Source organism: Moschus berezovskii, chromosome 12 (assembly GCF_049115385.1).
Source record: "Moschus berezovskii isolate FMDL1 chromosome 12, NW_MosBer_1.0, whole genome shotgun sequence".
In the NCBI taxonomy this organism is placed as follows: domain Eukaryota; kingdom Metazoa; phylum Chordata; class Mammalia; order Artiodactyla; family Moschidae; genus Moschus; species Moschus berezovskii.
Genome location: NC_142471.1, coordinates 68940037 through 68956514, shown reverse-complemented (window position 1 = coordinate 68956514; position 16478 = coordinate 68940037). Strand labels below are relative to the sequence as shown.

The following is a 16478-nucleotide window of genomic DNA, read 5'->3' as shown; positions in this document are numbered from 1 at the left end:
GGAGGTTCCATGAAGACAAGACCAGACCAGGAGTATCCTTTTCATTACTACATACCTCGTGCCCACAACTATCCCAGCAATGACTATCTCTGTAATGAATGAATGACTGTCCCTCCAAGCAAACAAGAGTGGCCAGTGATTAATGTTGGATGAGAACTAAGTGTGGCCCACCCATCACCTGGTAGACCCAGTGCCAGGAAAGGACAACAGACCATCCTTTCTCCTAGATCCACTGATCAGATCTTGCTGCAACACAAGAGTATTATTACATTATTGATTTGATTCCTATGTATGGCAGAAAGCCTCAAAAGTCCTAAACGGTAGCCCATTCATTTCAGGTAATTACCTGAAAAGGATCTTACCTATCTCTGAAACTTTGTCATCAGTACCTTAGGTACTGACACCCTAGGTTACTCTGTAAGGTCAGTCTCAGTCTTCTGTATCCACACAAACAAGTAAGGGAGAGACAAAGAGGCTCGTGGTGCTAATTTCCAAGTGACAATGATCACAGAATCTAATTGCTGATCAAATTCCTAAGGGGCACACAACAAAAACAACACACACTCTCAAGACTACCACCACCACGCAGGGTGATTTGCATTAAAAAGGTCACCAGCACAGTTGATACATACATACCTCAGCTCTACTCTTCACTTCTGTGAGAAGTTAAGCAGCAAAATTAATGGATGGAGTTAATGTAACCCAACAATGGGTAGGAGGCATCATCCCAAGCAAAAGTGCTGTTTTTAGAAATTGGAAGTTTAAGCAGCCATGGCCCTGCTGAATTTAGAAAACACCATAAGTCAGGTACTAGGGAAGCCTTGGAAGATGTTAACCTCAAACTGAGAAACTCACACAAGACAGAATCCTTGCATTATCTGGGCACAGCATCATTCACAATGAACTGTTTATAGAAGTCATAATGAGGACAGACAAAAAGTGATAGGATTATGAACGGTTTCTTTTCTTCCTTCTTTAATTCCAAAATTTTTTGGTAAAATGGTTCAACTGGAAAAAAAAAAGTGAATTTGTAACTAAAAAGTGACAACATTAATGAATGGAACAGGAAAGTTTTGGACTTTAAAAGAGTCTTCTTGATGCTGGTTCAACTAAGAGAGTTTGAGGTCTGGCTGGGGCCTCAAGGAACCTGATATACTAATTTCTCATCTAAGGTGAGATTAAGTTTGCCAGGGTCTGCTGTGGACAAGTTTGTACTCCAGTCTTTGTAGTATCTGTACTGGAGGGCAAATCAATCTTGAACCTTGGGATTGAAATTGCAGGCTATCAGCATACCCAATTCCAGCTACAGACTTCGTAAAAAGACACCAGGGAAAAGAAGGTGTCACTAGGGAAAAGAGGGTACAGAACACATGGGTCAGCCGCAGTTAAAAAACAGAGAGACGGAGGAGTCAGATGTGGTGTGCGTATGTGTTCAGTTGCTCAGTCATGTCCAACTCTTTGCAACCCTATGGACTGTAGCCCACCAGGCTCCTCTGTCCATGGGATTCACCAGGCAAGAATACTGAAGTGGGTTGCCACACCCTCCTCCAGGGGATCTTCCCGACCCAGGGATCAAACCCCGTCTCCTGCGGTTCCTGTATTGGCAGGCGGGTTCTTTACCACTCACTTGCACCACCTGGGAAGTCCTCAGATGTGGAGCCAGCCCCTGATCAAGGGAATTAACTCACTTAATGGCTTGAGAAGTGACCAAAAGGAAAATATGCCAGAAAACACTGTCTGCACCCATGATGTGAGAAAAAGGGGGTTTGTGGTCAGGCGTAAATGGGGAAGGAGAGAAGGTGAAGAACAAAACCAAATATATATGACCAGAGAAGAGATACAGGCTTTCCTGGTGGCTCAGATGGTAAAGAATCTGCCTGAAATGCAGGAGACCCAGGTTTGATCCCTGGGTGGAGAAGATCCCCTGGAGAAGGGAATGGCTACCCACTCAGTATTCTTGCCTGGAGAATTCCATGGACAAAGGAGCCTGGTGGGTTACGGTCCACAGGATCACAAAGAGTCAGGGATGACTTAGAGACTAACACACACATAGAGATACAGGTGGCAGATAAGCATATAAAAAGATGCTCAATATCATGTGTCATTGGGAAATTACAAACTAAGATAACAATGAGATACCACTACCATCCCTGTTAGAATGGCTAAGATCCAAAAAACTGACAACACCAAATGCTGGAGAGGACACAGATTAAGTAAATAAGGAAGTAAAGTCGCTCAGTCGTGTCCGACTCTTTGCGACCCCGTGGACGGTAGCCTACCAGGCTTCTCCGTTTATGGGATTCTCCAGGCAAGAATACTGGAGTGGGTTACCATTTCCTTCTCCAGGGGGGTCTTCCCGACCCAGGGATAGAACCTGGGTCTCCCGCATTGGAGGCAGACGCTTTAACCTCTGAGCCACCAGGGTTCTTATTCATTGTTGACAGGAATGCAAAATGGTACAGCCACTTTGGAAGGCAAGTTTGGTAGTTCCTTGTAAAACTAAACATAGTCTTACCATGTGATCCAGCAATTTTACCCAAATGAGTTGAAAACTTATGTCCACAGAAAACTCACATATGAATGTTTATGGCAGCTTTATTCAAAATTGCCAAAAACTGGAAGCAATTAAGATGTCCTTCAATAAGTGAGTAGATAAACTATGGTATATACACACAATGGAATATTGTTCAGTGATAAAAAGAAATAAGTTATCAAGCCACAAAAAGACATGAAGGACCCTTAAATGCATACTGCTTAGTGAAAGAAGTCAATCTGAAAAGGCTATATACTATATGAATCCAACTACATGACATTTCAGTTCAGTTCAGTCGCTCAGTCGTGTCCGACTCTGCGACCCCATGAAGTGCAGCATGCCAGGCCTCCCTGTCCATCACCAACTCCCAGAGTTTACACAAACTCATGTCCATTGAGTCAGTGATGCCATCCAACCATCTCATCTTCTGTCATCCCCTTCTTCTCCTGCCTTCAATCTTTCCCAGCATCAAGGTCTTTTCAAATGAGTCAGCCTTTCGCATCAGGTGGCCAAAGTACTGGAGTTTCAGCTTCAGCATCAGTCCTTCCAAAGAACACCCAGGACTTATCTCCTTTAGGATGGACTGGTTGGATCTCCTTGCAGTCCAAGGGACTCTCAAGAGTCTTGTCCAGCACCACAGTTCAAAAGCATCAATTCTTCAGCGCTCAGCTTTCTTTATAGTTCAACTCTCACATCCATACATGACCACTGGAAAAACCACTGCCTTGACTAGACGGACTTGGGTTGGCAAAGTCATGTCTCTGCTTTTTAATATGCTATCTAGCTTGGTCATAACTTTCCCATGGCTGTAATCACCATCTGCAGTGATTTTGGAGCCCCAAAAAATAAAGTCTGACACTGTTTCCCCATCTATTTGCCATGAAGTGATGGGACCAGAAGCCATGATCTTAGTTTTCTGAATGTTGAGCTTTAAGCCAAATTTTTCACTCTCCTCTTTCACTTTCATCAAAAGGCTCTTTAGTTCTTCTTTACTTTCTGCCATAAGGGTGGTGTCATCTGCATATCTGAGGTTATTGATATTTCTCCCAGCAATCTTGATTCCAGCTTGTGCTTCTTCCAGCCCAGCCTTCCTCATGATGTACTCTGCATATAAGTTAAATAAGTAGGGTGACAATATACAGCCTTGACATACTCCTTTTCCTATATGGAACCAGTCTATTGTTCCATGTCCAGTTCTAACTGTTGCTTCCGGACCTGCATACAGATTTCTCAAAAGGCAGGTCAGGGGGTTTGGTATTCTCATTTCTTTCAGAATTTTCCACAGTTTATTGTGATCCATACAGTCAAAGGCTTTGCCATAGTCAATAAAGCAGAAATAGATGTTTTTCTGGAACTCTCTTGCTTTTTCAGAAAAGGTAAAACTAAAGAGGAAAACAATCACTGGTTGTCAGGGGTCTGGGAGGAGGAAAGAAGGGATAGAAAGCCAAAGCACAGGGCATTTGGGGGCAGTGAAACCATTCTGTATAAGATACTCTAAGGGTGGATACAGGATATATATTTGTCAAAACCCACAGAACTATATAACAAAAAGAATGAACCCTAATAGAAACTAGAGGGCATTAGCTAGTAATAATGTATCCATACTGGATCATCCATTGTAACAAATATGCCCCACTAACAAAAGCAATTTAGTAACAGGGAAATTTTACATGCAGAGGCAAGAAGGGGTATATGAGAACTCTTTGGACTGTTCAATTTTCTTCAAACCTAAAACTGCTTTAAAATACAAAGCCTATTAATTAAAAATAAACATTACAGGGATTAAGATGTTTTAAAAAATGATACGACAGTTTGCATTGAATATAATGACAGAGGAAAAATATATCCTCTTCAGAGTGATAAGACAACTTCATTTCAGACCAAAAATCCTTCCCATGTTGATACTACAGACACCTCAGATAGAAGGTATGAATACTCCTGGGTTTGAAGTGTTCCTCATTTCTATACCCGCTCCCCAGAAAGAATGATCAGATAGTCCACACATTCTATGCAAGATATCCTCTGTGCTACTGGAATGCTAGGCACATCCCTGACCATACAGGAAGCATGACCACGTGAACCTAACATCCAAGTCAGAAGCATCAACTTTGTGTTCTTTAGAGTCCCAAACTTTGCTGGAAACCTACTAAAAATGTTTACAGTAAGGCTTCAGAAGCCTTGACTTAAATTTGACACAGGATCTTGTCACCTACCCCATTGCCATTCCCTGGCAGGACTCTTTCATTGCTTCAATACCCAGGTCAACATTTCCCCTGCAAAGCACTTCCTGCTTACCTAGTCACACTCCATTAATTCAAGATACCTTTGAACTGAGGTGCATGATAGTAATAGTGGTCTGAGGGGGTACCTCCCACCACACTCCCTGTCCAGGTGGAGGAAGGAAAGGGTGAGGACTGCTGGAGCCAAACTGCCTGGGTTGACAGCCCAGCTCCAGCATTCCCTTGTGGGGTGGATAAGTTCTTTAATATCTCTGTGCTTCAGTTTCCTTGTAAAATAAGATTAATAATACCTACCACATAGAGCTGTTGTAAGGATTCAGTGAGTTTATATAAAACACTTAGAAGAGTGCCTTGCACATAGTAGGAGCTGCAATTATCATCACTTGGTTTAAGATTCTTGAAGCCCTGACGACTACAGGGTGAGGGGAGACAGCCGCAAAGCCTCAGAGTCAGGGAAAGCCAGAAGCTCCTCCCAGCCCTAATTCTCATTGTTGCCTCTTCCCCAGGGACTCTGCAACTCTTACCAAGTATATACATGGGGTATTTCAAGGACAGGAGCTAAGTATGACTTTTCATTCATCTCCACCACTACCCAAACACATCACCTTCTCCAGTGTTCTGCCTGTTGTTCTTGTTTAGTCGCTCAGTTGTGTCCAACTCTTTTGTGACCCCATGGACTATATAGCCCACCAGCCTCCTCTGTCCATGGGATTTTCCAGGCAAGAATACTGGAATGGGTTAACATTTCCTTCTCCAGGGGATCTTCCTGATCCCCTGGAACCCATGTTCCAGAATGGAACCCATGTCTCCTGAACTGGCAGGTGGATTCTTTACCACTGAGCCACCTGGGGCGGTCCATTCTGCCATTGTTGGGACTCAGTGCAGCCCTGCTGTTGGAGTGTGCTGCACAGCCTGGTGCTCTGTGGAGAGCTCAGCAGGCAGGTCAGCAAGCTGCAAAGGGATGTGCAGGGATAGGGAGCCCACTCCCAGGGGGCTCAGGTCGGTGAGGATAAGACCTCTCCACACACATCTTAGGACCAGACAGCAGAACAGAGCTACTGAAAACAGGAAATGTAGTTGACTGGGAGACCCGAGAGGCGGGACAGAGGAATGAATTTAGAAGCCAAAGACCAGAGTCCTGAGTCAGGATCTCTGAGTCAGAATACTGGGCAAGGGAGATGCTGGCAAACCCAGACCCAGAACATGGCAGGTGTGAGGACCAGAATACTTGGGAAAAACTGCGGCATGGAAGACAGAAGTCGAAAAGCATGTGCTAGCAGAGAAGAATGCTGGGACTTCGAGATCTGATCACATCAAACCCATAAGGGCTTCCTCCCCTCTCCCTGCAGGAAGAGGAAACTTCCCAATGCTGACCAACCTGGCACCACACCAGCCCGGCAGTCACCCCAGATTAATCAGGCCTCTCGGACTGTTCAGTCAGTTTGACTGGGCCAGCTCAAGGAATCTCTTCCCAACTGCCCCCTTATTGAAGGACTCCTTGAACTGGAAAATTTAGAATCTCTACACCACGAAGGAAGAGAGAATCCATTTTGCAAATGAAATGCTTTACAGAGGATAAAGCCACATACCCACATAGATCTGCTAAGAACCCCACAGTGCCTCAGGTCTTCCAAGGTTACAAAAGAAAAGGAATTCTCAAAGTTTCAAAATTCAAGACCCGGGGCCTGAAATCCAGCCCAGAGCAGTGGTTTCTGCCTCAGGGAGAGCTCTATTGCTACTGCTGGCCCTTCTGCCCATTCCTGGGCCAAGACCAAGGACACCCCATTCTCTCCAGGTAGCCCAGGTCCCCTGCCCTTAGCAGAGAACATCACCATTTCACATGGTCATACTGAAACTAACCACCTCTGAGATGAAAGACAGAGAGAGGAACCAAAGCATCAGCACGGCCTGCCTTCCAGTGAACTTGCAAAGGATCTCCTCAGCCTGCTGTGCCCAGCCAGGAAGAGGGCCTGCCATCTGTGGGTATCTAGAGAGGCAATCCAGTTGTCAGGCTCTGGAGAGCCCTGGGAAGAAAGCAAAGGCCAACTAGTAGAGGACCCGCACTCCCAGAACAGGTATGTTATGGCAACGGGTAGGATCTCCACTGGAAACCCCAGGGGATGAAATGGCATGTTAAAAAGTTCCTGCCAACCAAGTTCTGTGAGAGGAAAATGAGCATTTCCCAACTGCAGGGGACCAAGGCCACGCAAAACAACAAGTGGAAAAGTTAATCTGTATCCAGTGTTTTAATAAATAATTCATTCGGTGCAGAGCCCAGACTGGAGAAACCCAAAGGGAAGAGAAGGTTCTCCACCAGGCCAGCAGAGGCAGCCACAGGGAGCTAGTTAGCAGCAGCTCCAGGCCCCTGGGGTGAGAGAACACCTCTCCACTCTATGACACATCTGCCAAGAAGCCAGGGTCTGTGAGGCAGAGCCCAGATCAACCATGGAGGTAGAGTCGCGGTGTGGGCTCTGCCCTCTGGAGCTGCCAGCCTGCAAGCCAACACCACACAAAGGTTGGCTTTGGAACCAGCCCAGCATGAACAGCAGATGACCTGCCCAGTGGAATCCCACCAGGGAAGTCTGCCTGAGATCACAAACATACTCTGAAACTAGCCAGCCTCCTGTGCCTCAGTCAGACCCCCTGTAGCCTGGGTCCTGTTGGGACTGCTGGCAGGACCAGGGATAGCCAGAAATCCCCACGGAGTGGGGTGCGAAGCCACTTCTTCCACAGCCCTGCAAAGCCCCACATTCTAGTCCGCAGCTGCCCAGCCACAAAAAGAAGAACCAGAGCTGCAGGCTTCCGACAGGTATTTGGCAGCTGAAGCTCAGCTGTCTCACACCTCTCAAGCTGGGGGTGAGTTGGGGGGTGGGGCACCAGGACAGTCTTGGCCACTGAAATCAGCTGGGGGTGGCCTTAGGGTTCCTAGAAAAGCACGCCCATCTCCCATGTGGCTGCCCCGAGGTGGAACTTGTTCCATCTCTCCAACTTTAGAAATAGCCTCTTAAGAACCTTTTAATTCAAACAAGTGCTCTCTTGTCCTGTTTCTTTAGTGAATGTGAACAGGGAAAGAACTTGGATGAAACTGGCCAACCCAGGGCTCATCCAATCAGTTTGCAGTTCACCCCTCTCAGGGCTACCAGTGTGGGGCTCCCCTCCTGCTCACTGAAGAAAGCCTGCCAGGAGCAAGAAAAAATCCAGAGGACCCCTGGGCTGCTGCCTGTCCTGTCCCTGTCCTCTATAAGCGATGAGGATAATGTAAGACCTTAATAGGAAGAGATACACAGTAGGCATTTAATAAATGCTGTTGACTGATTAAAATGGAAAAGCAATACAGAACAACAGCTAAGAACACAGGCTTTGGGGTTGCTAGAACTGATTTCTAATTTACCACCTGTGCAATAAGTTCTCTAAGTGTAAATTTCTGTACCTATGAGCAAGAGGTAATAAGAATTCCTTATGTCATATAATTACTATAAGGATTATATAAAGAACTTAGCACTACTCTAGAATATAGTCAAAACTAAAAAGAAAAAAACGTTTGCTTATATTATTACCTTAATGACAAACAACTGTACATATTCCTTTCTCCTCAATCACGAGAGAACACACAGAACATTTTATTTTTTACTTTTTACACTTTTTTAAAAAATTGAAGTATAGTTGATTTACATTGTTGTGTTAGTTTCTGGTGGACAGTGAAGTGATTCACTCATACACATATATTCTTTTGCATTATGGTTTATTACAGGATATTGAATGTAGCTCCCTGAGCTATACAGCAGGACCTTGATACACAGAACATTTTAGATGTCAGGAGACACTGCTGCTGACAGGTCAGGAGACATTAACTTGCTGTATGACCTTTGGTAGGCTACTGTACTTTCTCAATTGCACAATTAAGAGAGATGGACTAAATCAGTGTTTCCCATTTGTCTGTGACTAAATAATACTGACTCATACTTTAAAAAAAATTTCTCTTCTCAATTGTCTTTCAACTTTTCTAATCATACCTACGGCCAGGTTCTATTTGGTGTTAGTTTGTCTTTTAAATACTTCACTCATACTTACTAATCTCTTGGACAGAGAAGGCTGACCTCAGGCTTAGAATCTTCTCTGATAGGCTAGAATTGAGCTAGAATTTAATAACATTGCTTTGTTATCACTCTGTTTACTTTAATAAGTACCTTTAAATTACAGCAAGTGATAATGGTTTCCCATATATGGTAATGATTTAACATTTTTGTTGTTGTTGTTGGCCATAGCATGTGAGAACTTGCCCCAACCAGGGACTGAACCCATGTCCCCTGCTGTTCTAATCACTGGAGCACCAAGGTGATTTAACTTTTAAAAAGATATCAGTTTTTTTAAAGGAGATTAATTTAAACAGAACATAAAGTATGTAATATACTACAGGTGACAAAAATCATGAAGGCAGCAGTAAAAATTTTGGAAATACTGGGCGAGAAAATTTTGAAAGCTCATCTTAGTTCCCAAAGTGAATGCTTGTGCCCAAGAGTGTCAGACCACAGATCTCCCCCAGTCCCTTCCTACAAGGTTTCTCTCCAACTTCACTTCCTCCCTGGAGCTTCTTCCAATCCAGCAGCCCGACCACAAGTCGCCTGCTCCATTGTGCTGCCAGATCATGTTCCACATCATGGATCACAGCATTTATTCACTCAGTATCTTTATATTTATCCTCCCTCTACCGCATGTACTCCTTGAGACAGGAATTTTGCCTTGGCATATTATCCTCAAGGCATCTGATCCCTAAGACATCTGTGTCCAGTACAGAACAGAACTTCAGCACTTGATGAATGCTGAATAAATGAACTGAGGCTTCTGCCCTTTTTTTCACTGAATGAGAAGTCAAAAGACAGTGTAAGAAGACTGTTGCCAGAAATTCATTTGTTATCATTCCAATTCAACACCTCTTAGCACTTAAGCTGGGTGAGAGAACACTCACCTTTCTGACCTCAGTTTCAAGTGCTAAATTAAATGAGAATTCATGAACCAGTTTTAAAGAGGGCTCGCCACATGAAATGCTTGGAAAAGCAAACTTTTCTTCAAGAAACTTACCAGGATCAAGAAGAGACCAGTCACACCAGCACAAGACCAATTACAAAGGTACTTTTGACTTCTGCAACACAGACCAGAACTCAGTAAATATCCAAGAACGTCCCTCCCATATCCTTCCAGTGACAGGTTTTAATACCAGAAAATCCTAGGCTTGAATGGTGAGATAAAAGCCCAAAGGGAGGTCTCACCATTGTCATGAATGACATCTGAATATCAAAGTGTTTCATCACACAGAAATGACACACATATACAGGGGTACTGCTAAACACAAAAAGGCCTTTTTTCAAATTGAGAGGTTGCCTCTCCTGAAACATAGAACCTTCTCAATTATGTTCTTCACGTCAACTGGGCCTTGGACTTACATCTCAGTGGTGGGTAGACTAAGAATCTTTAGGTCACATAGAAAACAGTATTTTTTTTTTACTGGAATAAATCTGTCAACAAAAAGGTACAGGCTAGCGGCACTAAATATCCTCTGCAGGTTCTTATTAAAAATATAAATTAAAGTCCAGCACAGTCCGTTTACTCCCGCATCTGTTTGCTATTCTATCTCCATTATTAATAATGTAATGCAGGGTCTTGATTCAAGCAAGATTAATTCCCTGTTCCCAAAGCCTTCTGCTGACACTGCAATGAATATGTCTGGAAGGCTATAAAGGGCAGGCCCAGGCATTGCTCCCAACACGTGATCAGTGAGGAGACTTGGCCTGTGCCTCTGAGCTTAACAAGAGTGAAAAGGAAGTTGGGTTGAGCCTGTGATCAGAGAGGTGGTATAGCCCAGTGGTTAAGAGCTTAGACTCTGAACAGCTCAAGTCAATTCTAAGCCTAGATGTGTGACTTTTAACAATTCATTCAACCCCTCCAGGGACTCAGTTTCCTCATGGACCAAACAGAGATAACAAAAAGACCTGATAAGATTGTAAAGCATTTGACACAATGATATGAAACACAGTAAGAACTAAAACAAAGCAAAAAAAAAAAAAGAATATCATCATCTTCTTCAGAATCATCTCCAGAATCAGCCTTTTATGCTGAGGCAGGGCAGGAAGAGCCTGGCTACTCTTTCAATTTACAGACACTAAGCAGCCACCACCAAGATACCAAAACAATGGCAATAAAAAGATAATATGCAAAGCAAAAAATAGGAAAAGATACAATAGAAATTGGCTCCTGCTTAACCATGCTAATAAGGGGGAGGGAAAACTACATTAAAATTGAAGAACCCTTCCCTCAAAAGAATATAGATGGAAAAAAATTTTTATTATACATTATTTTTAAATTATTAGAGAACAGATACAATTGTTTAAGAGGCAATGGAGTACAGTCATTAAGAGCAGGGACTCTGGAGCCAGACTGCCTGTGTTAGAATCCTGGTTTCTGCACTTCCAATCTGTGTGACCTTAAGCAAATTATAGAATCTCTTTGTGTCTCAGTTTCCTCAACAGTAAAATGGTACCTACCAGTATTTTAGGGTTGTGGTGAAAATTAGTCAGTACATATACATATAAAGTGATTAGAAGAGTACTTGGCTCATATTAATAATTAATGCTTAACAACTGTTGCTGCTGCTGCTAAGTCGCTTCAGTCATGTCCGACTCTGTGCGACCCCATAGACAGCAGCCCACCAGGCTCCCCCGTTCCTGGGATTCTCCCGGGAAGAACAGTGGAGTGGGTTGCCATTTCTTTCTCCATAACAACTGTTAGGTTTTATTATTTTGTTGCTGCTATTTTTTCAGCTGATGATGTTTAATTTAATATTAAAATGTATTTAAATTCAGTGATTAGACAGGGAAGTAGGGGAGGCAGGTAGTATTGAGAAGTGTCACAGGGCAGCAAACGGAAGATAGACTAGAATAAAAAATGTACTGCAGCTGATCTGAGCACAGATAATTGGAGGTAAAAAGGAAGTAGGTAAGATCCACAGAGGAACAGAAATGTACATATTTATGATAAAGCAAGTAGAATAAAATCTTAATGGTAGAATCCAGGTAGTGGTATATGAGTGTTCACTGTAAAACTCTTTCAACTTTGCTTCTTTTAAAATTTTTATAATAATCTAGAGGGGGGAAAAGGAAGTAGACCTAGAGGAATCAACTCAACTTTTGGGTCACAGCTATGCTGCCTGTACTCTGAGCTCAAACATCACAAGCTTGGAGAAACCTAACAGTTTTGGAATTCTCTCTCATCATCGACACTTTCCTGTACCAGATGAGAAGAGCTCAGGTCCTGATCTGGACCACATCGGCACAAGTGGCTACAGGCAGAGGGCAGAAAGCCAGATGTTCCACGTGATAAATGCCAAACTCAAAGGACTATGACGTGATCCTCTCTGCTCATGAAAACTTTGCTAGGGAAATTAAAATAGAGAAAATCTTGTGCAGGCTTCAGAAGCAGGAGGTTGGACCTCTGACCTGCTTCTGACCTGCATGGACACTGCCCATGTTCCAAGCGACAGGCACAGTTAGGCGGCACTTTAGGTAAGAAAGGGAGTGGCTCTTGGATCTCGTAAGCCCCTAAAGGCCTAGCAGCCCCCTGGGGTCAAGAAGTCTTGTGACTCACAAGGTGAAACAAACACCACTGTAAAAGTTAAATCAGAGCTGCCTTTTTGCACGCAAACTGGTGTTGATATCAGTTTGCGGCCTGGGATTATAAGCAGGAGCCCCCAAAAGTGCAATATGAAGTCTCACCCATGGGGTGGATGCACTGCTCAGTACCCTTTCCCAATTGGGACTCCAGATTGCTATCATTTGGGACTTCCCAGCACTGTTCTAGTCTGGATGTAGGGGTCAGCTCAATTTGGTGATGTACACGCTGTTACTTCTCTCTATTGTTTCTATTTCTTTTCCTTCTAATGACTGTATATTGAAATTAAGTTAATCTATTAAAAGTTGAAATTATTTATTTGTATGTAATGAGTGGTTTCTTTTGTTAATGAATCCCTCAAACCTAAAATGAAAGTAAAACTTTTGGCAAAACAAAACTCAGAAATAAGGCTCAAGGCTAGGGAAGAGGGAGATAGAAGGCAAGAGTACACACTCACTCATGGACTCTGTTGTCACCATAGAGATCGCTCAGGCCAAAGCTGATGTAGTGCCAGTGCTCAGGGATGTTGGCAGAGGGGCTCCCCACATTCCTGTACATGCTAACATAGTCCAAGGGGTCTGGGCCACCCAACCTGCAAAAGACAAAACACAGGGATGTCAGCGTAAACCTTAAAGCAGACAATGTGAAGCTAAAAGGCTCTGCCTTACAAACCTACAGGCGCCATCCTGGATGAATCTGGGGTAAAACAGAACTAAAGGGAGGGCCACACCTCTCTAGGATAAGACCAAAGGATGGGCAGCTTGTGAGCCAGCTCCACAAGCACAAGAGGCTCCCTTCTCCTATCTCAGGTAGAACCTTTTAGAAATAAAGCAGACTGATTGCTCCCTGTGACTTCCTTCTGTTTCAAGTTACCAACCCCAAATGGGATTGGCAGGAATTATCTCTCTTCCACGGTGCCTGTAAACATGCCAAGCTTCAAGGCAAGAAGTGCATCAGTCAATCAATGGGCCTCTGTTGAAAGACCATCCTGAGCATCTCCAATGGGCATTGTTACTGGAAGCAGAGGTTCGGCTCCACTCCTGCCTCTTAGACAGCTAATTCCTGAAAGACTATATTGTGCCCTATGTTAATTAGTTTGTTCGAAACAGACCCAATGCCTCCAGACCCCAGCCTGAACAACCCAGACCAAAGCTGGTCTTTTATCATGCAAGTGACAAAGGCCAAACTTAGGCTAGCTTAGCTCTGCACAGAGAACTGCAGCAGGAGCCCAGCTGAGCCCTGTGAGGTCTTGCAACTGCAAGATGATCCCAGGAGACGGCTGCCTGAAAGGTAGAACTGGAACATTAAATGATTCAGGGCCTCTGAGGACCACATTAGACTTCCCCATAATTCCAACAGAGAGGCAGCTGAGGAAGAGATTCAGTCATTAGCTCACTCTGAGGATTTAATTCAAGAAGGGGTCCCTTTAGCAGAGTAATTAGTGATCTTTTTAAAAGAATCCTGCTTTTCTTCAGAATGGAGAGGGAAATGTGGTAGACTCGAGAGACAGACTAAATGGAAACCATTAGCACAAGGAAGTCTGCATTAGCCCCCAAACCCTGTACTTGAGCTGCCTTGCACATTGGACGGTTCCACAGACTGCAAAAACTTTGCTTGCCCCTGGGACAAGGATGGGGTACACTTGGCATTGGGGATTATATGCTGAAAGAATACAACCAACCAAATAAAAGATGTTACACATACGTGATCCCAGCAAATATGCCAGTATCACACGATGCAAACACTATTTAAAACCAGTAGGTTTGGTTTCACCTTCTTTTGCCAGGACATTATTTGCCTTTGCAGAAGTCCTTATTCTCTGCTGGGAAATGCTAAGTTATTTATAGGACTTGCAAGAAAGTCGCTACAAATAGCTTAGAATCTCAACGGAGTGGATTAGGAAAAGGGATAAATCTCCATGGCTTTCTTTAACTCTGCTTGTGCCAAGTTAGTCACTCAGCTGTGTCTGACTCTATGCAACCCCATGCAATATAGCCTATCAGGCCCCTCTGTTCATGGAGTTCTCCAGGCACAAATACTGGCGTGAGTAGGTAAATCATTCGACTAATTCTGCAATCATTTGATTTAGAAAAGTTTGTTGGGGAAAAGAAGAAAGAAAGGGTGGCTACCCCTGCAAGGACCTCATGATAACTGCAGAGCCTGGAGCAGGTGGGAATGATTACAGGCTCCATATCTGCTCTAGTCTCCCTGCTGCCGAGTCCCAGTCCTGCCCATCCTTCAGCCTAGGTCCATCCAGCAACAAGGGGCAAAACTGTATCTACTCTTCTGTGCTCCCCATCTACCACATCCTTGACAGCCCTGGGCTGTCTCCCAAGTCTGTCTTCCAAGTCTCCCAAAGGGCATTTCATCAAAGAGAGAGGCTTTACCTTAAAACTCTATCTGCAGAAAAGGACCGAGAGTCAAACAAAATTAGCCTTTTCTCTAAGTACATAGTGTTCTGTTCTGCTCACTCGGAGACCTGATAGGAAGCAGATGAGTACGTGGAAAATCATCATATTTTGCACTTAGAAAAAGATGTTATCCCAGGACCCAGATCATCCCTCAGTGTAAGTCCCTGAACACCTGACTTCACAGGGAAGTTGCCAGAGTGACCCAGGGCACTGGCTCTACTTCAGCTCCCTGATCAGTAAAGCCTCAGCTTTCAGCCATGATGTCCCGGTAGGCTAGGGACTACTAGTCAAGAAAGTCATCCGTCTGTCACAAGAAAAAAGAATCTCAAGATACCCTGGGCCACAGCCAAACTGAGGCAGCCTCAGTCAGTCATCCTGCTATGAAAATTGAAGAGGGCTTCAGTTCAGTTCAGTTCAATTCAGTCGCTCAGTCGTGTCCGACTCTCCGCGACCCCATGAATCACAGCACGCCAGGCCTCCCTGTCCATCACCAACTCCCAGGGTTCACTCAAACTCATGTCCACAGAGTCGGTGATGCCATCCAGCCATCTCATTCTCTGTCGTCCCCTTCTCCTCCCGCCCCCAACCTTTCCCAGCATCAGAGTCTTTTCCAGTGAGTCAACTCGTCGCATGAGGTGGCCAAAGTATTGGAGTCTCAGCTTTAGCATCAGTCCTTCCAATGGACACCCAGGATTGATCTCCTTTAGAATGGACTGGTTGGATCTCCTTGCAGTCCAAGGGACTCTCAAGAGTCTTCTCCAACACCACATTTCAAAAGCATCAATTCTTCAGCGATCAGCCTTCTTCACAGTCCAACTCTCACATCCATACATGACCACGGGAAAAACCATAGCCTTGACTAGGCGGACCTTTGTTGGCAAAGTAATGTCTCTGCTCTTTAATATACTTTCTAGGTTGGATCCCAAATGTGAAGGTTTATCAGTGAACCACTTTCAGGACTTAATTATGCAACCCCTTCTGAATCTTAGAAAGAACCAGTCCCTGGGCTGTTTCTTCTCATTTATTTCTGCATCCAGGCACCATTTCTAATTTCATAAAGTGCTATACAATCATTTTTATTCATCATTAGATGCTGGCCCATCTTTTAAGATAAGTCCTGATCTGGCTAACAAACTTGCAACAAGATGGGAAAAAAGGTTCACAGGGAGATAGAGGAAAAAGTAGATTCTCAAACCAGTCTTAGTCCTTTGCATGTGTTCAATACCTTTTTCTTTTTTGCCATACCTCATGGTTTGTGGAACTTCACCAACCAGGAATTGAACCCATACCCCCTGCAGTGGAAGCACAGAGTCTTAACCACTGGACTGCCAGAGAAGCCTGTGTTCAATACCTTTTACAACCCTATCCTTCATGTCCACTTGGTTGACATAATAACAGTGGCCCAAGTCTGAGAGGGGATTTCTCCTTATTCTCAAACAAGGCCTGAACAAACAGCATGGCAGAGGCAGGTTCCCTTTTTCTCACGAAGTATGCCAATAGAGTCCATCACTGTACATATTTAAATATAGTGGTACAAACCAACAAAGACCTACTGTATAGCACATGGAACTCTGCTCAAGGTTATGAGGCAGTCTGGAGGGGAGGGGAATTTGGGGGAGAATGGCTGTATGT

General features: G+C 44.1%; 1 protein-coding gene across 2 annotated transcripts in view; it reads right to left on the bottom strand.

Moving 5' to 3' along the window:
* Window positions 1-16478, bottom strand: part of SUFU (SUFU negative regulator of hedgehog signaling) — a 109725-nt gene that overhangs the window by 91116 nt on the left and 2131 nt on the right. For both annotated transcript variants that reach the window (XM_055424757.2, XM_055424758.2), the window contains exon 2: window positions 12893-13027. In XM_055424757.2, the coding sequence (XP_055280732.1) occupies window positions 12893-13027 (135 nt within the window). The remainder of the gene's footprint in view (window positions 1-12892; window positions 13028-16478) is intronic.